At 42.3% G+C, this 25,398-nt stretch overlaps 1 protein-coding gene across 7 annotated transcripts in view; it reads right to left on the reverse strand.

Moving 5' to 3' along the window:
- The window catches only part of LOC137291098 (uncharacterized), a 34,346-nt gene extending 10,421 nt beyond the window's left edge, over nt 1-23,925 (reverse strand). The window contains exons 1-2 of one of the 7 annotated variants that reach the window (XM_067822408.1): nt 23,841-23,925; nt 14,094-14,244 (exon numbers count right to left, since the gene is read on the reverse strand). In XM_067822408.1, coding sequence (XP_067678509.1) covers nt 14,094-14,241 — 148 coding nt within the window. In that variant the 5' untranslated portion in view covers nt 14,242-14,244; nt 23,841-23,925. Of the gene's footprint in view, nt 1-13,554; nt 13,668-14,093; nt 14,305-23,829 lie in introns of those variants that run through there. The other 6 variants (XM_067822403.1, XM_067822395.1, XM_067822383.1 and 3 more) reach the window with 6 other exon arrangements.
- Nucleotides 23,926-25,398: the final 1,473 nt, after the last annotated feature.

The raw sequence follows: 25,398 nt of genomic DNA on the forward strand, positions 1-25,398 counted from the left end.
TGTTTTTCAAGCCACGCTTTGGCTTCCTCCGGGGGTACTCGCGCTATTTTAGCTAGCTTATCTACTGCGTTAGCTCCTTTCCAGTACCCACGCGGGCTGTAGTAAATAGCCTCAAATTTTTTCATGTCCATACGCGTATGTGTTTATTCCATCAATAGCTATCCAACGTTTCGTGTCCATAGGCGACAGGGACGTCTTGTTTATAGTCAGTCCGTATATCTTATGTCCATCACTTCTAAGTGTGTTCATTTTATGTCTAAAGGTACGGGTCTTGAACAGGGCTTCCTTGAATCTGGCGTGTTTGATGTGTTGTTTCACCACATACTTCTTAACCCCCTTAGCCTTCCGGATCTCACTATTGTCGGCTTTCAGTATGGAGTACATCTTAGGTCTCAAACCTATGTACTCGGCTATGGGCGTGCCAGCACACTCGTCCTTCATCTTACCTAGGACCTTTTTATTTACCGTACTGTGTAGGGTATGGGTCTTAGGGTAGTCGCTGGTGTCGTATAAATCGAGGTGTTTTTTCATGTCCTCGTACACGTCCTCGGTTCGAATCTCCATCAGCAGGGAATCCGTGTCAGTGTACAGTACTTCACACCTGTCGCCGTACTGTTTCTTGAGCTCGTTGTAGTAAAAGTCGTACATCAGGTGTTTGGATAAATCGAGGATGCTCATCCCCACGTAAACAGGCCGGTTGAATTTTATGTGGCTTTTCTTCATGTGTATGGCAACCAGGTTGTCTGTAAATATTTTATTACGGTTGAATGCCGGACTGGCTATCAATTTCCTGAGCTTGTCTTCCTCACTAGATCTAACCAGCTTCACGGTCACGCGTTTCCTCAGGTTCTCCATAGTCTTACCAAACACCGAGTTGTTCATGAGCTTGTAGAGATTTTTCTCAAAATCACTGGTGGCTTTTTTTCGTAGGTCTGTGTTCATTCTGATGTAGGGCTCCATCCATGGGCTCTGGTCGAACATGAGCACCCTGTGTATTTTGGTCAGCCTCATACCCAACGACAGGTACAGCTGTAGGTTGCGATAGTGAACGATGTACTTGGTCTTATTCATTAAGTTAGGCACGAGTTTTTCAACGTCTGTCATACGACCACCTGACAAGTTATGTTGGTACTCAGACATCCAGTCTGTGTTAACCCTCATACGTTCAGGTGCAAGGGGATAGCTGTTGTGCGATGTGTGTAATTCCTTGGGATACTCTAAGTCAACTTCGAGGATATACCCTTTGTTCGAATCTGGTGCAACCTCCATAACATCAACGTGGGGTACCCATTCGAATCCCCCTGTAGGTAGATACTGACTCATGACCCAGCCGTACAGGTTGTTTGCGTCGAGGTATAGAATGTGATTGGTTGGTTTGTTAGGATCGTAACCTTTCACGTATTGATTATTTGCTTTCGCGTATCGTTTGGATGCCATGGAAATCCCACCTCGCAAGCCTTTCTCAATGAATAGGTGCATGTCGTAATCTGTGAGCAATTCCAAATTAACTCCGGTCTTTTTAAGCAAGGCGTCCCACGACAGACCTGGGCTGGTGTAATACCATGCGGGGTCGAGTTTATACTGCTTTAAACATGTCTGCCTAAACGTCTCAAACACGTCGGCTAACAGCAGTACATCTGTCCTCAAGTACAGGTCGTGATAATCACCCAGGTTCTTACAACCCAGTTTATTCCATACGTTAGTCGCGTGCGAGTAATCATCTCGTGAGACGGACGCCTCATTCAGCTTGCTATAAAAGCAGTCAATAGGGGGTAGTCTGGTCTCGGTGAACTTGGCCCAACTATCCATGTACTCATAGGGGTACACACCCTTCCTCATAAGCAGGGGTCTAGTCTCGGCGTCTGTGTATCGATTGGTGATAGGGAAGGTATTGTTGGCCTTGACCAGACTGTCGAGTGACGACAGGAGGAACTGAAACGAGTCAATGAACCTAAGTCCGTTTAAGCTGAAGGAGATGTATCTCTCCATGTTGTTGGGGATGCACGTTATATTACCATCGATTTTCGCGATGGCCTGCATGATCAAGTGTGAGTCGTACCCTCTCAAGTTGTGAAAGACAACGGGGATGTTTATTGTCCTAGGGTTGATTTTAAGCTTGAGGTTGCACGCGCTGTGAGCGGCGCCTCTATACTTACCAGTTATGTGGCAGTGATCTCTCACCGAATCACCGTTAAGTGGTGAGTCGCACACGTGACAGTTAGTGCTACTAGCGTGAGCTAGCCTGTCGACTCGGGTCATACGCATGGGAGCGATTCTATACAATGCATTCCTAATAATTTTTTCTTCCTCCTGCAAACACTTTAGAAACCTTTCAGCCGCGTCAGGGCCCCTATACACTACCGGAGCTTTCGTTTCCCCGTCACAACGGACGACAATGTATCCAAACGAACAGGCTTTATGCTCTTGTGTCTTGTGGGTGAAGCTACCACTGGGAGCCTCGCCGGCGGCAGCCACTAAGGCTTCGAAGTCGGCGTATATAATATAAGGTACAGACATTTGGTTCTTGTGGTTACTGAATTTTAGGATATTTTCACCTTCCTTAGGCATGTCGACTCGTATGGCCGTCTGCCCCACACCTTGACAATCATCCCGGTGGGATTCTAATAAATCAGCTCGACTGAAACCGTGTAGGCATCGTACACAAAAGTGTTTTTCCCCAACGTGTTTCGACTGGTCGTGCAACAACCAGCTGAGATGTTTTATCCACGTGTAGTGATACTTTTCACCTCGCTGGATCATGAATATATTGATAACTTGGCGATCCTTCACCGGGCTGACCCTGTGTACTATTGTTGTGTTACCTTCGTGCCCAAAGACATTTATAGCCAGATTATTCTGTTTTTCTACTTTAGTGATCTGGGATATTGGGGTGGGTTCATCTATACCATCCCAATTAAGGCCATCGTCTTGGGGATAGCTAGAAAGCCTATCTGAATTCTTGCCAGCTGGAAATAAGGCTGACCTGATAGCTAACCTCAGGCAATCGTTTCCTCTATTCTTAACGTTTACTATGGCATGTTTGTTCCTATAGTAGGGAGGCAAGGCTAGGTATGACCCGCCTCTGAACGGCACGTAGTTAGCTATGTCTAGATAGACATTATCGATTTTATCTACAGCCCACCCGGACCCTAAGTGTGTGTAGCGTTCTAGGTATTCTCGTATCTGCTGAAAACTTGTATCGATTGATGCGTCAATGGTCTCTGCATGTGTGACGACCTCTTGTTTACCTCGGAAGTAAGGCTGAACATACTCAGTGGTACTCCCAACCTGCTTATCGAGCGACATTTTCACTGTGATCTGAAACTTGATACTTCCTAGGTTATTTAGTTCCTGGTTGACCTTATCAGCTATCAGAGGCTTGATATCTGTAATGTCTATGTTTCTATCAACGTGCATGCGCCAACCTCTCAAATAATTGCCTACGGCGTGCTCAGTGCGCACGAACTGTAGGTCAATAGCTCTATTCTGTCGTAATAATTCTATAAGCTGTGGTTTTCTCATACGGGAATACCCGCCTAAACCCAAATCGTGTGCCTCGGTTTTCAGTTGTTTTACAGTGAGAGGTTTTGCTACGGGGGCATGTGATAACAATGCGGTTAACCCGGCTCTCCCCTGGTTTGAATAACCCGTGTGTCCAAGCTGTTTTGCTTGAGCTTTTAATTGTTTTACTGTAGGAGGGGCTTCTAAACCTAGTAATCTCAACAATGCTGACTTCCGCATTCTAGAATACCCGATCACACCTCTCTGTTTTGCGACCCGCTTGAGCTCGCTTACAGTAGACATCGTGTTTACACCTAAGAGAACCAATGTCTAATTGGTTCACAGTAAGGGGAGGTAACCCTTAAGTGGCTATCTTGAGCAGTCGCCTACGTTCTTTTATGTAGCCTTTTTTATTCTCGTAGATGAGTTGATGTCTGACTACGTTCGCTCCGTGAGCTTTACATAGACAGTAGTGTCCTTTAACCCCGATACCACACACAGAACACGTGTAGTTAGGACTTCCCATATGGAAACAACAGAACCCCTGATTCCTGCATTTCCTACCACAGGCCTCGGTCTTCCCCATAAGTATATATTCGCATCGGTATGGAGCGGGTCTCATGTTTACTTATATAGGTATTTTAATTTAATTGCTTCGCAACCAACGCAGTAGCTGCTATACCCAACACTATGAAGCCCAGTTCACGATTCATTTGTCCCTTGGATGGTGTGTAGTACTGAGCGAGTGTGGGTTTATTGAGCGGTTCCAATTGTTTACCAGTTAGTAGGTAGTATTCTTTCATTGCTTCATCGACATCGTTGAATGTTTGAACGGCATGGTTTTCACGCTGGAGTTGTTCGTTAATAAAATCGATCCTCTGGAGGCGTTTTTTAACGTACTCGTCCTGTGCTCTTTGTAATTTCTCAGTAGCGAGATCGTGTCGCTTCCTTTCTTCCTGTATTTCAGCCGCGTGATCATCTCGTAGTTTAGAGAAGAGGAAATTACTCCCGGAAAATGCCAGGGCATTCACTAACGCCCCACCGACCATCATAGCTATCGTGGCCATCCCTATATTTATTTCATTATATTATCAGGTATTATTCCTTGTTTTACTAGGATGTCTTTTGTGGCCATCGCCATACCAAGGTTCATTATGAGCATACCCATATCCTGCAGGTTGAAATCTAGCTTGATAGTTGGTTGTTTAAGCACCATTTTAGTCAACCGAGCGTACCCTACGGCTAGACTGGCTACCACTGTGGCGTGGTATGCGTCGTTGACGAACGTTTTCCCCTCAGACATTATGTATATGATATAAAATATTAAAATTATAACATGATATGCGGGTCGACAGTGGGGCCTGCCGGCGGCGTGGGGGGTACCCCCACACCCCCAGGGTTTCCCTCACTGTGGGAGGGTACCCCCACGTATAACCATGTTATAACCACGGCAGCAGTTACGCCTACAGCCAACAACAGTCGGGGGTTGGTCACTTTATGTTGGTTACACCACCGTTTTTTACCGGCAGCTACTCTCTTAGGATTCTTCTGCCTGGTCACATCCCTCACTGGTTCCTGTGAAGGGGTCTCCTCCATCACTGGTTCCTGTGCAGCATCCATCTATACTATTATTATTATTCTTTCTCTCAAATTGACAATGTTTTGCCGTGATAATCGCCGCCGTCACTGGAGCCAACAACATACCATATTTGTGGTACAGCCCGCAGCTGATAGAGCTCACGGCGTGTTCGATAAAAGGGTCTTTCTCGAGGTCCTCCCACAGGTAAAGTCGGCGCTCTGGTGGAATGGGAAGGAAGTGTGATACAATACCGGTGTATATCTGGGTCATAGCCGATCCTATTGTTTTTGTCATTTCTGCTCCGAGCCGGGACTCGTATCTAGCGTACAGCTTATCGATTTCTTCAGCTGACATTTTATGAATTTTATCCGGAGTGTAGTCTCCAAAGTAATGTTTGGCTTTGCCGCCAACAGCCAACGCCACCAGTTTCTCTCGCTTGGGGGAATCCCCAGTGGGGGTACCCTCCAACTGTTCGAGCAATTCCTCACACTCCATCTTATAATATAACAAGTAAGATTTAGTTTTAACTATATAATACCCGATGCAGACAAAACACAGAGAAATGAAGGTTAAGTTGCACACGACAAATACTTCAAATATCATAGCTATGCTTAGCATTTGCTTAGCTTTAGCTTAGCTTTGCTTAGCTTTGCTTAGCTTTAGCTTAGCTTTGCTTAGCATACTATATATGCTACTGGTTGGTCGGTCTTTAGCACGAGCTTAGCGTGTTTAGTTTCAGCGAGCTGTTTCTTCACCCGTTCCCGTTCTAATTTGCTCATCACATCGTTCTCTCTCAAACACTCCTCGAACGAATCCCTGTCCTTGCAGTGAAATAAGGCCACCCATCGCGTCTGCTCCCTGAGGTCTTTCAACACCGAGTTGAACTTCTGCGTTAGCACCCAGACGCTGTGATTTGCATGCCGGCCGGAGAAGGCCAGGTACGATAGCATGTCTCCCTTTTTTGTTATCTCGCGATTAGCGCTGCAGTCGTCCAGTATAAACAGCGTTGGTTCCCCTTTAAATTTCTCGTGAAGAGCTTTCAACCAGTCCTGCAGGCGTGTTCCAGGGTCGATTTTGTGTACGTCCGGGTCCATCATCACCCAAGGTCGCGCGTACGTTTTATTCATGCTCAGAGTAGGGCACATGATAACGATGTTATCGAACACATCCTTGTAGTAACCCTCCAACATATCCAACACGAAAACGGTCTTCCCACAGCCAGTCTGCCCGCACACTATGGCGCAGTGTGGGTCAGTGGGTAGTTGTGGGTACCCCTGGGGGTCTCCCCCACTAGTAGATGGCTTGCACGAATCTCCCATTGTCTATATTAAGTTGCGCGTCCATAATAACGTACAGATATAATTTCAACTTACCAGCGGTTTGAGCCTTCTTAGTAATCTGGATGGTTATCCCTTCGCTGCCGTTATCTATACGGCGCCCGCTACCGTGCAGTTTATCATCATCCATGGATCGCATGTCCAACCATAGGGCGTACTTGGTGGTCAGGTATTCACCGATCTGCACGGAGCCGAGGTCCAGGTCCTTTGTTATATAATCCCCCACTGGTAGCTTTTTTATCTCATCCCACTGCTGGTGTGGTCTCATACCATGACTGAACAGCTGGTTGGGCACGCCCTCGATGGTCACTTCCACCTTTTCAATCTCGGGGTTGAAAAACTTCTCGCTGTCCCTCCGGAATGGATCGTAATCCTCCACGGGGACGACCAGGATACCTTTCATCGATCGCGCCGGCACGTTCAGGTTGATATTCCACACAGTGTCGCTCTTATCTCGCACGACTGATCTATGCCTCAGTACGCGATCGTACAGGATGGCCATCTTCCCAGAGTACTGGCTTCGAACCTGCCTGGCCAGCTCCGGGCTAGTGACCATGTCGAACTCAAGAGAGATGTTGTCTATGGTATAACTGGCCTCATCACCGTTCGGCGTACGCACTACTTTGCTATAGTCGTTAAACGTGAGCTCGTATTCGAGCCTATCACCCAGCGCGGCCTGGTAAAACGGCGCGTGTCCAGTGAGCAACTCGAAGTCGAGCGGCACGCAGAATCGATTCCCGTATGCTAGAGCGATGGCCTTTTCACCGTCCGATAGCTTGTCTTGCTGGTCTTGCGTGAAGACATACCCTATGCGTGCCCGGGTTGATTTGCTGATGCCCTGGTACACATCATTGACTCGTTCTCTCTCGCTTTTCCAGAGATCCTTGTAGCAGTGAAACACGTCGCTGTCGTCGATGCTCAGCACCTCGTTACCGCTGATCTTGACGGTCGTTTTCTTGATGATAGCTCGACCCACGTTCCGCACTAGCTCGCGTTTGTCGTTGTCGGAGGTCAACGTGATATTGAACGCCAGTCGAACAGTGCCTGGTACAATGAGGTCATTCTCACCAAGGTTTGGAAATCTAACCAGCAGAGTTTGATTCTGGTCTATCTTGCTGGGATTGTTGGTGATGGTCACCGACTGGCGCACGGCTCTGGCTCCTAATGGCTCTCTCAATCTTCTGAAAGGATCTAATTTTCTACCGTACATTGTTATATAAAAGAAATATATTTTTAATACTAATGGATGAAGACATAGATATGACGGAGATACCGGGCGCTAGTGCCCAGGCATTCGATGAGCAGGAGACCTCATTTACTAGTTCACCATTGAACCAAGAACTCTTGGAAACAACGGTAAATGATTATTACGAAAGTTTAAGAAGAGATAAAAACTACGTTGAACCACAGGGTCGATACCATAAGAATTTTTTTATTGATACAAAGGGTGTTCTACGCCTTAAGTCTGACCCAGGGGTTGACCTCTTTAACAAGAGCAATAAAAAACCACTGGCCTTGTCAACTCTAGCCAGCCGCCATGGTGTCGAATTTATCCGTAAAAATCTAAACATGAATGATTACGGTGGTGCAATACCTAAGGCCGTTAAAGAAGATCTGCAAGCTACCAGATCCCACCTCACCACTAGAGATGAAATGACACCACAGCGTGCTACAGAAGCCTCGGACAGCATAGAAAAACTGTTGAGCACCTACTGGGACAAACCGTTACCGGGGTTTGACTTTCCGGTAAGGGAACTGCGCGGCTTAGACGAAGCCGTGAAACGCGTGCGTGGAGAACTCGTGAACAACATGGGGAAACTGAACGAAATCGACGAGCACATCGCTAGGGAAAAAACCAAACTCAACGAAACTGAAAACGATGATATGAAGCGTCGTATCAATGAACGACTACGCGATTTAGAAGACGAGAGACGTACACGATTGGAATCCGCTTCCTCAAATCGTGAACAGCTTCGATCCCAGATCAGTCGTATTCGGGAAACAATCGATAGAATACTGAATGAGGATACAACTTTAGCCAACAGGATTCGGATATTGTTCCGGGAGCAAGGGATCACCATCGCCAGTATTCTGACTGCATTGGGTTTCATTATATCAACCCTGGTGGTGTCACTGACAGGGGGAACCCCCACACCTGGCGGCGGCGGAACCCCAAGTGGCGGTGGTGGTGTTAAAGACTGGATAAAAAAACTCGGGGAAGGCCTAGCTAAACTGGCTGGTAAAGCCGCCGAAGCCCTTCCCGGCATCCTGGGTAGCATCGTCTCGTGGTTGTTGAGCGCTCTGTCTAAAACTGCCATGTGGCTCAGTCAAAACCTGTGGGCAGCCATCGTCGCCGTGGCGGGTCTGGTGTACGTAGCGGCTAAGAAATCTTTAACCAAATAAGTCCTAAAGTTACCCCACCAACCACCAGGGCCGTTTTATTATCAATATGCTGCTGATAGGAGGCCTGAATATGGGGGTGTGTGGGGGGCACATGAACTTTAGACTCCGGGGGTGGCGCCACTATACCCTTTTCACGTGGTGGGATGTGTGGGATATAGGGGGTGTTAATATCGGGGTTGATACCTAACTTTTGGTCCTCCGTGGCTATGACTATTTTGTTGTTATAACCCACCACTTTTTTTATTCTCAGTTGCATATCACTCGGAGCCATGTACAACCCCACGCCGAACACGTAATTGACTTTCGATCTGGCATATTCTAACACGTTTTGGTAACGGTCGATGGCCCTCGGGAGATCAACTGGAGAATTGATAGCATCCTCAACGTTGGAAACGAACTGTTTCTGAGCGTCGTAAGCAGTTCCCTTACCGAGGATGTTGGAACGCGTCATAGACTGCGCACCCAACAGCGCCCACACGTACGTTCGAATCGAGTCGTTCAACCTGACTACCCCGGCACGAGTGAATCCTTTCGACGTGTCCAGCATGAACATTTTCCACCCGTCTGCGGTTGACTGCTCCACTTTCTGGACTGTGAAAGCAACACCACCTTTAAAGTTCATACGATCATCCCTCCATTCATTACTCGACAAAGCAAAGTCCTGGCGTAGTATATCTCGTTTCAGTAAATCATCACTGACTTCTTTCACTGATCGCGCGCCATCATAAGGAATACCCAACCTGTGGTTCGGCCCCTGCAAACGCCAATCCGTCTTCGGGTTTATTTCGAATTCATTGCAAATACGTTCGTAGGCCCGTCTATCGTACGGGTTGTTTGTTGCGCCCCACGCTTTGTCCTGTGGGAGGGGGGCGCTGATCTCTTTAAGGATACGTCTGACCTGGTAGTACACGTGGAACTTGAACACAGACTGACTCAGCGGTCCACGCCGAGTGTCGGCCAATGTCACACCACACCCCGTTGTAGCGCACCACACGGCAAAGTTGAATTGATTCTGCCAGAACTGCATAGGGTTGTTGAACCAAGCGTGGACTGCCTTGATGTTATTCACCGAAAGCTTATACTTATCGAACACATCTAAAAGCTGGGCATTGAAATACAACTCAGGAGCAACCACGATCTTCATGGGGGAGAAATCTACATCCAGTTTAGGGTAAAACACACCAGGGGAATACATTTTAAAACTATTATATAATGAGCATATATACTCTAACATGTACATAACACTTCCAGGAATAACGAGCGGTGAGGCCGTTCAGCTGACGCACGCGATCGATAACACGTCAGGTCAACTCGAAGTCGCACTCTGCGATATCACCTACCTACCGCAATGGACTAACATCAACATCAGCAACAATAAGCTGTTCGTCAGTGGAACTCGCAGTCAAATAACTGACGGTTACTACAGCGTGTGCTCTCTAAACGACGAGGTCTTCAAACCCCTGGGGGCCGAACTCAAGATGAACGACTCAAACGGTACAGTGGTGTTAATCAACAACGGAAGAAACCCCTTAAGGCTAGGCCGACCATTAGCGAGGATACTCGGTATGTCTCCTGACAAGATAAAACCAACAACAACCGTCACAGGCACGAAGTTACCCGACCTAGTACCGTACCGAGAGCTGTACATTCATCTCGGTCAGGTGAGCACAACGTACAACATTCAAGGAGGTCACCCTTCCACTATACTGAGAGCAGTGCCGGTGAAAACTGAGAAATTCAACGACGGTAGAACCGAGTCGTTTTCACCACGGCAGTATAAGAGATTAACCCAGGGCAACATACCTGAGCTGACAATATCGGTGTTAGATATAAATCATAATCCTGTAAATATAGGATACCTCAGTTTAACGCTTCATGTAAAATGACCAGCGCACAAGGGCCCGGAGTGAAAAAATGCGTCAATATCGGGATCTCCGACCTTGGAGACACGCGCGGTTTCGACGCTCCCGGAGTAGATGGTAAATCGTACGCCTTGCAACTGAAAAACAACATTTACAAACGCGTTGAAATCCCCTCCGGTGGAACCCTAAGTGATATGATAGATACCACAAGAGCAACAGTCAACACTAAGTACGCCCTTGTCAACACCGGTGATAATAATTGGGTAATATACCCATCGTTCGGAGGTAAACTGTTCGACTTAGACGATGTTGAGAGCACTACCGTCGTCCAAAACAAACCATATATGCTCGTCTTCACCGAAGATGACAAGTGGGTGTTGTTACCCGATAACAACTGGTTTATCAATATTAGACTCGTCTCCCCCTACGTGTTCACTGATAACAAAGACAACCACCTAAACAAAGTCGTGAACAATGGAACCCTGCTCGTGGCTTACGTCCCAACTCAGAGACGTAGCATAGTCGTCAGCCCAGTCAACACTATAGCAGCCCACATGCTATCGAGTAAACCAGCCATACAAAACGTGAAATTGCAGTTGGTGTCTGAATTCGAAGGTGTGGTCACTATACTAGAGGATCTACCGGCAAACTCAACACTGATCATCAAAGTCTACCTAGGGGAACCATCGGGGAATGATGTCGAGATCGTGAAGGGGATCAAACTCGGGTGGGTGAAACGACACCAGTATCAAGTTTGCAACGTTTACGTGCGGGTGGGTGTCGACTCCAAGACCAGTCTGCAGGGGGTCAACGTGATCGTGGAAAACAAGATATCACTAATCAATATCTTCCTGCCTGACAACATACACTTCATGGGTATGAAGTTAACCCCTGAATTATTATCAGAAAACCAGTTGGAAATTATATCGTAATAGTATAATAATGACCAGTCATCATCCCAACACTACGCTTAACGACCTAGGAGATACGGAGGGATTCGATCAGCCTGGTGAGGAAGATGAATTATACATCCTACACTTCAAAGACAACGTGTACAGACGGGTGCCGTTATCAGATTTTAAAGAACCCAAATGGCTGATCAACTTAACACTCACCTCACCTTATATCACAATAGACGAAAATGAGTGGATCTCTAAGATTAGGAACAACGGTATCTGGCCCGGGGATTTCATTCCGGAGAGGGGATTAGTACACATGATATCAGGAGATATCGAAAAAAATGGGTTAAGGACTATAGTAAAAAATAAATTAACATTTAGCAATAATCCTTATATCGAAAATCTTGTTAATAGAAGATTCTCCCCTTTCACACTCATCATAGAAGTCTTCTTTTGGGTTTTAGGTAATGAAAACCCCCCAAGAGTATGCCAAATTTTACCCGGGGTGTCAATCCACTGGTATGACGAACACATACACCAATATTGTCGTATTATTATACAACAGGATACCCCCACTGGTCCTATAACCAGCTTAATAAGCCTCCGTGGGGTTTTTATTACAACAGGAAAGCCTATTAGATTCTCACCTATTACCCTGACTAGTTGTCTAGAACTTGTAGACTTCAAATTCATTGATAGACTTTTAACTGAACCCCAATTAAAATATCTTCCAAAATATATATTATAGGATGGGTCTGTACCCAGTCGTAGAGGAAGTAGCGAAGACGTTGGAAACCGTAGATGGGTTTCGCTTGAGGCAGTTATGTGATTTGAAACGCCAACTAGAACAAGACCGTGACACGCGGAAAGCACTATGTAAGAAGTACCATAGAGCTTTCAATATCGTGGACGGGGCTGACACTACCCTTATGGCAACCAGCATGGGACTAGGGGCGGCAGGCGTTGGGTTGTTAGCTACCATCGTGGCTGCACCTATAGTGCTAGGTATTGAAATAACGGCAGGGGTGGCAGGGTTGGCAGGATTGGCGTTTAAGTTAGTATCACGCAGACTTAATCGTAAGGCATTGAAACATGACGAGATCAGGGTTCTGGCCGAAGCAAAGCTGAACACAGTGAGTGAGCGAATTTCCACGGCACTCTCTGATAGTAAGATCTCAGAAGAGGAGTTTCGTTCAATCCTCTCTGAACTCAAAAAATATAACGGAATGAAACAAGATATTCGATCCAAGTCTCGTAAGTCTGCTATCAGCGAGGACGAGAAAAAAAAGTACATAGAACAGGGGATACAAAAAGCCCAGCAAGCCTTTATTATGAACACCAAAGAGATCGTAGGCGGTTCACGTTAAACTGTTTCATCGATATAAACATAACATAGGGGAACACGAGGGCGATAGCCGTAAGCGAGCCACCGATCCTATATGGTCAGTCAAAACTTACAACATAGATAAAGTGGATATGAAAGCCGACGAACCTAACTTGTACTACTTGAGGGATGGGCCGGGTAGGGGTTTTGTAAGAGAAGAATTATTGATCGTACCGTACGGCACAGTGTTACCTCCTACCAAGGCACAGTAATTACCGCCAACTTTTTTGTAGTAGGGGTAATAGTAGCAAGAGCTAATGGCCCAACCAAAGCCTTATTTACTAAATAAGGCTTTGTAGAGACATTTCTTGAAAGTGAGCCAGAACTATCATTCCCTATACTACTTCTCCACTAGTTTATGAATATCACTTTGTGATTAATAGTGAATGAATGTGTTTTGTCTTATGCCACTTCTACTGGTAACAATATTCTAGCAATATCAGAGCAGGGGACTTAAGACATGAGGGGAATCAAACCCAGGTGATAAACATGACAAGCAAACTATAAAGCTACCCCACAACCGCTGGTGACAGATATATAAGTGATTGCTTTTATCTTTAGAATTGAGAATTGCATTGGGGCAACTCACTATGAGCCCTCAACATTGCTAAAAGTGTCATGTTAAACATTCTGATGACTGTCCTGTGTCACATCTAAACATTCTGAAGACTGTCCTGTGTCACATCTAAACATTCTGATGACTGTCTTGTGTCACATCTAAACATTCTGATGACTGTCTTGTGTCACATCTAAACATTCTGAAGACTGTCCTGTGTCACATCTAAACATTCTGATGACTGTCCTGTGTCACATCTCAACATTTCTACGAGTGCCTGTGGCATATTAAAATATATTCATGAGTTCCATGTGGCACATCTAAACACTTCAATGAGTGCCAAATGTTTCATCAAAACATATCTGTGAGTGTCATTTGGCACATTAAAGTAATTCTGAAAAATCTAAAGCAACTAAATGAGACACATCATGAGCAAAATAAGGTAAGTACATAAATATATATTTAAATATTTTTTTCAGTTATGAAACAAAACAATCACGCAAAAAGAGAAACCTTCATTTCGTGAACAATGTATCACAAAACTCGTGTCATACACTTCCATTTGGACTTACCAATAATAGCAACATTCAAGGGGTGTGACCAACTTTTGTTCTGGCAGTTCCTGATTATTCGCTCCTGATATTTCTTCTTCTCCTCTGCTAGTTTTACATCCGAGGCCTTTATGTCAAACTCTAGGTCAGACATGGTGGCTTTTTTCATTCCCTGCAAACACAGATGACAACGATGCTGCTGCTGCTGCTGCTGCTGCTGCTGCTGCTGCTCCTGATTATGATGGTGATTAGCATTCACAGAAAGAAATTTCTTTGAGGCCCAATTAAAAAAGGATTTGAATAGTTGTATTTCCTCAAGAGTAAACACTTCACATCACTTTACCTTCTGATATGAAAAAAAAATATTATTAAACTGTATCCCTAAAGTTTACGCTTCTGCAAATAAGATATGTCAAAATAACTTACTTTCGCCTAACTGGGCTTTTAGTGGGATGGTAAGAGGTTATCCACAAAAGAAGGTTTACACATAAAATCTGGCAAAACTTAGAAAAACTGATGGCAATTTTGGCAACAGACATCAGCTCACCTTGCCTGAAATGCATGTGCTGCCTACTGGCACAAGGGCCCATAAAAAAGATTTTTTTTTTTTGCTTTTGCGTCTTTGTTGAATGTCTTTCTTTCATAAATGATTACACAATGCCATTTAGAAAGTGGTCAAATGTAACATGTTATATTTGGGACTACACTTTCTTGGTAAATTACAAATTCTAGTACTTTGTTTTAGTTGAATCCCATTCGGTTTTCGAACCCACACCCTCAGAGTCAGAGGGTGAAGTGTAACATATGCTATACATTTGACCACTTTTCTTTATGGCATTGCGTGATCATAGCTTTCGGCCATGGGAGACTTGCCAATTAACATTTATCAGAGGGGTACACAAAGCCCGCAGTCTAGACTACCGGTTGTCCGACTTTCATTTTGTGTAAGTCGTGTTGGCTGAGTGGGTTAGGCAGTTGACTGTGTGCTGAAGATTAGATGCCTGACTCTCAGGGTGTGGGTTCAAATCCCGGATGGGACTCAACTAAAAAAAGGCACTAGAATTTGTACTTTACCAAGAAAGTGTCATACCAAATATAACATATGTTTCTTTCATAAAGTGTATGCTGAGATATGCAAAAGGTTATGACACCCCATACAGTCAGATATGAACGTTGGGACAAAGGTGACAAAATATATAGGGCATCAGCGTCGTTTATACTCCTGTTTAGTCATCATAAACATGGAAAACATCTTACCTCCCAGTTTAATTCCCCCTAAAGGATTATCAAATCTCAACTGATATCCCTATACCCCATTCTCTTCCCACAGTGTTTACTTGTCATATCTTCCTATGAACCTCTGTTCTAATACGGCCATATTTCGCAGTTCTCATAAAATACCCTAGCGGTAAAAAATGGCAGCAGATTTATCTCCATTTTTTCTGTCCAATCAGAACAAGTGTTACATCAACCTAGATCCAACTTGACAAATGCAAGCAATGTGGAGAAACAAACATGGCATGACTGAGTCCTGTCTAGAAGAAACATTTGAGTATCGCGCTCGGGAAGAGGTTCTAGTTTTCATGGTGCATCCATAAATTACCAAGAACTTGCAAACGATCACTTCTGAAACAAGTTCTCTGATTGCACTACTAGATCTGATTGCCTCCAATCACGAATCTTGAACACTTGCACCATGAAAGGGTCGTATTAGAACAGAGGTTACATAGGAAGATATGACAAGTAACCACTGTGGGAAGAGAATGCCTATCCCCTAGCCCCACCCCTACCATTGTCTGCTACACCCATCCTGGTTTTGCTTTTGAGGCAAACCCTTCTATCGGCTTCTTTTCATAGTGATTGTGAGACTCCATGGTAGCTACATCCTAAACAGTTTCAGAATGAAACTTATTATTTTTTGGTCATCTATCGCTCATTGTGTAGATAAGTCTAATTTCAAAATCTGGCAAGAGTGTCCTTTGTAATTTTGTGTTACAAACCCCCTGACCCCCACCCGCCCCTCCGCATCTGCCCATGCAATACACTTTCACATATCAAATACATAAAATGTGGACATAATTGTAAAAATAACCCCAGTTTCTTGTCCACTTCCGACAGTACTTCCCAGACTGCATTCAGACGTTAGTCTGGACAACGTACGTTGGTAGTGGTTGGAAATCATTGTCAACGTTGGGCCAACGTCTGAATGCTACACCCAGCGCTCCCCCCAGCCCCACATCACCCCCTGGAACCACTGTCCTGCAGAGTGCAGTGATGGTGTGACTGTCCGCCTGCGTTTGCAGTGATCGCGTGCTTGTTTTGGTGGCAAATGTATGATCTGTGTTAAAAATCTAGTCACTATCTATGAAACACGAACAGTATGGTTGAAATATTAGCATTTCACAAATGCACTGGATGTGGTGGTTACAAATAGAAAGTTTCAAGTTGGTAGGTTAAACACGGAAGAAGTAATCGTTGATTATTGACAGAACATATCTGGGAATGCTGAACTCATTTGGTACTTCCTTGTAGTAATTCTTTATCACGTGTGACAATGAATCACATACATTAAACGGAAATTACCGATATTTTGCGAATGCGATGGAAGGGGGACAACTCTAAATTTGGTTTTCTTGGCAAATTCTAGCTATGGCTATAAAAAGTATTGTACCCTTGCTTCAAACAATTCAAAATCTACACAGCAAACATAAACAAACATCCTGGCCAGTGAACAGCTTGTATTGTGTGTATGCTACATTAAGTGGCTACATGGGTTTGTTATCCTGAGGAGGTGGGGAGGAGATACAATTAATGCCTTATCTGTCTGTCCTCTGCCGACAACCTTGGACGTACAAATTCAATCTGCTTTTATCTTTAAAGAGCACATGAAAACACTGGCCATGATGTCTTGCCTGTGACGTGATGTTAGTGGTGGACGGAATGCAAGTAGCCTACAGCAGAGTCTGGCTGCCTTTAAATGTCGACGACAGATACTCCTGGATCCTTACATTGTTAATACTGAAGTGTTCAGTTGGAAGATCTTCTGCATTAAGGAATCAGTGTCATAATGCAGCGTTAATCATGTGCCTATCATCTAAGATTGCTGACTAGTTTGAATTCTTGAAATCTCTGTCACAGTCTACCAACAGCACCCTGACTCACATAAAAGCGGATAGCAACCTACTGCTGAATTTGACCAGGCCTATAGTCTCACATTCTCACAGTCCCTGAACCACATGATTTTCCCTACATTCTACCCTCTCTGCAATGGTAAAGTCTTAAAAGAAGCAAGTCTAGATTTCCCCAGGTTCAGAATCCCTGGTCTCCCAATGGGTTCCTTTCCAATTTATATTAGGTTTGTTGGTTGCCATCAAAATTTATGATTATCTATTCAGAGACTACGCATTAGTCTAGGTCTGATACCTTTCAGCAAGTGTCAACAAATGGATTTCCATGTCAACATTTTGAATAAAACGTGTGCCATTTGAAACAGAATGTATCAGACATTAAAGAAATAAATGTGTTTTTCCATACTGTTAAGAAGGTTTGTGAAAAACCCAGTTGTATTTATTTGAAACAAAAATGAATATTTTACAACTTTTAAGAAGTGTTGTTACTAATAGCTTAGCCCTTCATTAATGACGCTAATACACTTAGGGGTGAATTTATCCTTCCTTCAACACCGTTGCTGGGGCGGTTGGGTATCCTAGAAGTTAAAGCGTTCACTCTTCATGCGGAACACTGGGTTCGATTTCCCACATTGGTACACGGCGTGAAGCCCATTTCTGGTGTACCCCGACGGGAAATTGCTGGAATATCACTAGGGGTGGCGTAAAACTAAATTCACAATACTAATGACATGTAATTCTTTTAACATATTTGGAACTACAAATATCCCTGAATACTCTCATGAAAATTATTCAGAGAATACTTAAATAGTACAAAAAGTATGAATTGTTCTCTTTCCACGTTACACATGATACACGGATTGATTGTATGTACTCCACATTGTGGAAACCTACATGTTTGTCTGTGTGGTGACCACTGATCAGTTGGTCAACAACAAATCTCTGTGAGTAGTTGTGAGTAAGTTAATGGAAAGTCGGAGTATGGCGCATATTTCCGCAAAATGACATCACTGATCAATTTTCACACTTTGGCGATACATCCATGTGTCTCTGGTTCGTGGTTTGCATAGGGGACTAGCTGTGGTTTAAGGTACTATGGGTAGAGATATTGTGTTTTTGCAGATGGGTAATGTCTTTTCAGTACCCTCAAGTTGGCTTCATATACATTGTCATATGTGTACGCTTGGTAAATATTAATTATTGCCTTTGTTTTTATTAAGTGTTATGGTCATTGTCTCTATTTTCAAATCTCAGTGTTTCTGCACACAGTGATTGAAAACTGCAGAAAAGTCATCCATAGAAGGGCAATATCCACACCTAACCCCCTCATTCATGTTGCTAAGTCTGAAACTGACTGAAAATATGCTTTGCTACATCGAAAACCCTACTTATTTCATATTTTCGATAAATTTGTACAGTGTGTACAGAGTGTACAGAAATTTCTGATCACTGCATATTCCAGATTTCCAATCACTAAATTATGTGTTCACTGTACTCCCACGATCACTTCACTGAATATCAGGTTTACACGTTAGACAATAACTTCTTCAGTTTTCATCTGAATGACTTCCTGTTTTCATACAAGGTACTGCTGGTGATACCTATATTAACTCTGTCATTCATAGGAAAATGGAAATATGCTTGAAATAAAATCAGTATTTGTCTACCTGAAAAGATGTTCTGCCGATAATCGACGATTGCTTTCTTTATGTTTAAAAAGGGATACTCTTCAACAGGGATAGGTCATTAGCTTGCTTTCTTTACCATTTGTACTAATTAATGTGTGCCTCGTCATGCTCCAATGCACACAGGGACTTGGCTCGTTCCTAGTGCAACTTCAGTTGTGTTTAACCAGGGAGACTCTATAGAGTATATATATTGTATCAGTCGGAATTTTACAATGAATGAATGAATGAATTATAGTAAGAATTAAGAGCAAGAATTATGTGAATAAATGAACAAAGAAAAAGAATAAAAGAAAGTACATGTGTGAATGAATGAAAGAATAAATGATACACCGCCGCCTTCCCTCCCAAAACATGGTATTGCGAGAACACGTGTTAACATCAGCTGTCCTTTTAAAACATCTACTTTGAAACATTTTGTTTACATTAATAATTAATTAAGATATCTTATTGCATGTGGGGAATGGAATGGACATTAACAAAATGTTAACTGACACTGTCATACTGCCCTCAAAAATAGAGTGTAAAACTCTCACAAAGCGTTCTAAAACACCTTTCCAATTTTGTCAAATAATAAGATCAACAAGAAAGAAAGACGTTATGGAACTATAACCGTCAAGCATCAATGGCGAATCAGATCAGATCGGCAATATGTCATATTTTTCACACACCTCAAATACACCCTAACAATTTGTTTTAGATTATGGAACTATCACTGTTACTTGCAAACACATTTCACCTGATAGTATATTCCCCTCATAAGAATTAAAGGTGTATGTGAAAGATGTTTTTGAAGTAATAACTAGAAACACTCAAACAACAGCTTGTAGTATTTCAATGGCGGATCAGCAGATCTGCAATAAGTCACATTTTTCACCCACCTCAAATACACCCTAACATTCTTTTTTTAGATTGTGAAACTATCACTATTACTTGCAAACACATTTCACCTGATAGTATATTCCCCTCATAAGAATTAAAGGTGTATGTGAAAGATGTTTTTGAAGTAATAACTAGAAACACTCAAACAACAGCTTGTAGTATTTCAATGGCGGATCAGCAGATCTGCAATAAGTCACATTTTTCACCCACCTCAAATACACCCTAACATTCTTTTTTTAAATTGTGAAACTATCACTATAACTTGCAAACACATTTCACCTGATAGTATATTCCCCTCATATGAATTAAAGATGTATGTGAAAGCTGTTTTTGAGGAAGTAACTAGGAATACTAAAACAAGGACATATAGCATTTCAGTGGTGAAATGTCATGTTTTTCACACACCTCAATTACACTCTAACAATTTTTAAGTCATAAAACTGTCACTGTTACTTGTGAATACCTTTCAACTAAAGGTACGTTCTCCTTCTAAAAGTTATATGAAAGTTTTTATCGGCACAATTTAGTCTATCTCCGCGGTGAATCCAGAATAGAAGCCAGTGAGCTATAACTTACTGACCTGAAACTTTACTACAAATCTGCTGTCCTAATACGGACACCAATACCAATTATTTGACTTACACTGAAGTGACAAAATAGTTAACCTATCTTATATATATTGGGTTTCAGTTGTTACAACACTCAGCGATACACCGCCGCCTTCCCTCCCAAAACATGGTATTGCGAGAACACGTGTTAACATCAGCTGTCCTTTTAAAACATCTACTTTGAAACATTTTGTTTACATTAATAATTAATTAAGATATCTTATTGCATGTGGGGAATGGAATGGACATTAACAAAATGTTAACTGACACTGTCATACTGCCCTCAAAAATAGAGTGTAAAACTCTCACAAAGCGTTCTAAAACACCTTTCCAATTTTGTCAAATAATAAGATCAACAAGAAAGAAAGACGTTATGGAACTATAACCCTCAAGCATCAATGGCGAATCAGATCAGATCGGCAATATGTCATATTTTTCACACACCTCAAATACACCCTAACAATTTGTTTTAGATTATGGAACTATCACTGTTACTTGCAAACACATTTCACCTGATAGTATATTCCCCTCATAAGAATTAAAGGTGTATGTGAAAGATGTTTTTGAAGTAATAACTAGAAACACTCAAACAACAGCTTGTAGTATTTCAATGGCGGATCAGCAGATCTGCAATAAGTCACATTTTTCACCCACCTCAAATACACCCTAACATTCTTTTTTTAGATTGTGAAACTATCACTATTACTTGCAAACACATTTCACCTGATAGTATATTCCCCTCATAAGAATTAAAGGTGTATGTGAAAGATGTTTTTGAAGTAATAACTAGAAACACTCAAACAACAGCTTGTAGTATTTCAATGGCGGATCAGCAGATCTGCAATAAGTCACATTTTTCACCCACCTCAAATACACCCTAACATTCTTTTTTTAAATTGTGAAACTATCACTATAACTTGCAAACACATTTCACCTGATAGTATATTCCCCTCATATGAATTAAAGATGTATGTGAAAGCTGTTTTTGAGGAAGTAACTAGGAATACTAAAACAAGGACATATAGCATTTCAGTGGTGAAATGTCATGTTTTTCACACACCTCAATTACACTCTAACAATTTTTAAGTCATAAAACTGTCACTGTTACTTGTGAATACCTTTCAACTAAAGGTACGTTCTCCTTCTAAAAATTATATGAAAGTTTTTATCGGCACAATTTAGTCTATCTCCGCGGTGAATCCAGAATAGAAGCCAGTGAGCTATAACTTACTGACCTGAAACTTTACTACAAATCTGCTGTCCTAATACGGACACCAATACCAATTATTTGACTTACACTGAAGTGACAAAATAGTTAACCTATCTTATATATATTGGGTTTCAGTTGTTACAACACTCAGCGATACACCGCCGCCTTCCCTCCCAAAACATGGTATTGCGAGAACACGTGTTAACATCAGCTGTCCTTTTAAAACATCTACTTTGAAACATTTTGTTTACATTAATAATTAATTAAGATATCTTATTGCATGTGGGGAATGGAATGGACATTAACAAAATGTTAACTGACACTGTCATACTGCCCTCAAAAATAGAGTGTAAAACTCTCACAAAGCGTTCTAAAACACCTTTCCAATTTTGTCAAATAATAAGATCAACAAGAAAGAAAGACGTTATGGAACTATAACCCTCAAGCATCAATGGCGAATCAGATCAGATCGGCAATATGTCATATTTTTCACACACCTCAAATACACCCTAACAATTTGTTTTAGATTATGGAACTATCACTGTTACTTGCAAACACATTTCACCTGATAGTATATTCCCCTCATAAGAATTAAAGGTGTATGTGAAAGATGTTTTTGAAGTAATAACTAGAAACACTCAAACAACAGCTTGTAGTATTTCAATGGCGGATCAGCAGATCTGCAATAAGTCACATTTTTCACCCACCTCAAATACACCCTAACATTCTTTTTTTAGATTGTGAAACTATCACTATTACTTGCAAACACATTTCACCTGATAGTATATTCCCCTCATAAGAATTAAAGGTGTATGTGAAAGATGTTTTTGAAGTAATAACTAGAAACACTCAAACAACAGCTTGTAGTATTTCAATGGCGGATCAGCAGATCTGCAATAAGTCACATTTTTCACCCACCTCAAATACACCCTAACATTCTTTTTTTAAATTGTGAAACTATCACTATAACTTGCAAACACATTTCACCTGATAGTATATTCCCCTCATATGAATTAAAGATGTATGTGAAAGCTGTTTTTGAGGAAGTAACTAGGAATACTAAAACAAGGACATATAGCATTTCAGTGGTGAAATGTCATGTTTTTCACACACCTCAATTACACTCTAACAATTTTTAAGTCATAAAACTGTCACTGTTACTTGTGAATACCTTTCAACTAAAGGTACGTTCTCCTTCTAAAAATTATATGAAAGTTTTTATTGGCACAATTTAGTCTATCTCCGCGGTGAATCCAGAATAGAAGCCAGTGAGCTATAACTTACTGACCTGAAACTTTACTACAAATCTGCTGTCCTAATACGGACACCAATACCAATTATTTGACTTACACTGAAGTGACAAAATAGTTAACCTATCTTATATATATTGGGTTTCAGTTGTTACAACACTCAGCGAACTTAATCGGCTGTTGAAAATAAACCAGGCTCAATCTTAAATACTACGCTGCCACCATATTGCCTACACTGGCTACGTAAGGACCCGAGACATACGTTCAACGGTTTTTCGAGGAGTTTCTTCTCCCCCTCTATATCGGCTCCCTGGTTTAACCTAGCAACTTGAAACTTTCTATATATCACCATCAGAACCTGTGCGTTCGTGAAATGTTAATATTTTAAAACGTTATTGTTCGTAATACAAGACACTATTATGGATGACAACTTCTTTAATTCTTTTAACACGACGTTTCAAGGCTAATTCTTGCCCCTTCGTCAGGTGGATGAGGAAGGGGCAAGAATTAGCCTTGAATCGTCGTGTTAAAAGAATTAAAGAAGTTGTCATCCATAATAGTGTCTTGTATTACCTCACCAACTTCTAAATGCCTTTGAAGAAGTTACTGTTCGTGTTTCGCAAATGGTGACTAGATTTTAAACACCGATCATACATTCGCCACCAAAACAAGCACGCGATCACTGCAGACGCAGGCGGACAGTCACCCCATCACTGCACTCTGCAGTAAAGTGGTTCCAGGGTGCATATATACACCCTCGGGATCCGCCCCTTTGCACATACAGTGGTACAAGTTACTTGTAAACTGCATCAACTGCCGTTCTTCTTCAATGACTCCATTAATATCTCCGCACTTGTTAAAACGAAAGTAAGAAAACATACAGCAAACAGCAATCACTTCGTCATCGAGTCTTGAAAGCCTGCTGTCATAAACCCCGCATGTGACGTCAACTCGGCGCAGAGTGTACTGCAATGTCTACAACGCTTTCCGTTACCTATATATTACCTGGACCCTGCCGGACTCCGCTTTCAAGAACCCAACACGCAGCACTCGCCTGGGACCTCTTTGATACTATTTTTAGCTTGTCTATATCCTTCCGCTTTTGGGGTAACCTATAGATAGAAAGGCTTGTATATGTTGTCTTAAAATGACAGGATTGTGTTTTTTATGCTTCACAGGCTTCTTGATACATATTTCATTATGTTTGCGCTTTCAACGGGGTCAAAGTTCCAATATTGTTATGTACTATATTTTGCACGCATTCGAAAAGATAGTGTTTCGCTGTCAGGGGATTTCCCATGACGTAATCACACTACGTTACCATACGTTAAATCCGGGAGACTGTGTACGATGTAGGGATGGAGGAGAAACTCCTCGAAACGCCCCTGAACGTATGCTGCGGGTCGTTACGGGCACAGTGTATCAATATGGAGGCAGCTTAGTATTTAAGATTGAGTCCGGTTTATTATCAACAGCTGATTAAATTCTCATGCAGATTGTTGAGACAACTGAAATTATACATGCAGAAGATAAACTGAAGTGAGAAAATAGCTACCTTAAGTCAAATAATTGGCGTTAATTAGTGTCAGTGTTACGACATTAGATTTCCAGCAAAGTTTCGAGTTGATATGTTCTAGCTCACTGACTTCCATTCTCAATTCACCACGAAGATAGACTAAACTGTGCCGATAAAATCCTCTTTCACACATTCGTTTCATTTTTCGAAGGGAGACATAGTTTTATGACTTTAAAAGGTGGTTAGAAGGTAACTGAGGAGTGTCACCAGAGGCAAACTGTAGCGCAAATGCGGTTGCACAGCAAAGAGAAAATGACCAGTCTTCTTATACGCGAGTGAAGCGAGCAAAGCTTGGCAACGTACTTCCCTCGCTTCGGATCAAAAAATATTTTTCATGTCAAAATAAAATATCGCCACCATCCATGCACCCATTTCTTCACCTGCTTGTGTTCTCACATTTCCAAACCCATGTTTAATAATTACTCACGTGAAATATGCTTGTGGTGCTTGAGGGTCATAGTTCCATATTTCTTGTTGATCTTATTATTTGACAAAACTGGAAAGGTGTATACAACGCATGGTGGCATTTTACACTTTCTGTTTTTGAGGGGTGTGTGACAGAGTCCGTTAACAGTATGTTAATGTCCACGCCATTCCCCACATGAAATAATATATCTGAATTAATTATTAACGTAAAGAACAATGTCTCAAGGTAGATGTTTTAAAGGTCAGCTGATCTTACACGTGTTCTCGCGATACTTTTGCGTTCTTTGACATGTTTTGGAAGGGAAGGCCGCGATGTATCATTTATTCTTTCATTCATTCATATATGTACTTTTTTCTTTTTCTTTATTTCTTTCATTTATTCACATATAATTCTTGCTCTTAATTCACTCGTTGTAAAATTCCGACTGATACAATAAACTGGCTGAAGTTCTGCTAAACACAGCTGAAGTTGCGGTGATACCCCATTAGTCAGAACCCCCAATAGTGAGAACCCCTATTGTCAGAAGGATTAGTTACGGTTGACCAACTCCTTATCTATAG

The sequence above is a fragment of the Haliotis asinina genome, chromosome 1 (genome assembly GCF_037392515.1).
Source record: "Haliotis asinina isolate JCU_RB_2024 chromosome 1, JCU_Hal_asi_v2, whole genome shotgun sequence".
NCBI lineage: Eukaryota > Metazoa > Mollusca > Gastropoda > Lepetellida > Haliotidae > Haliotis > Haliotis asinina.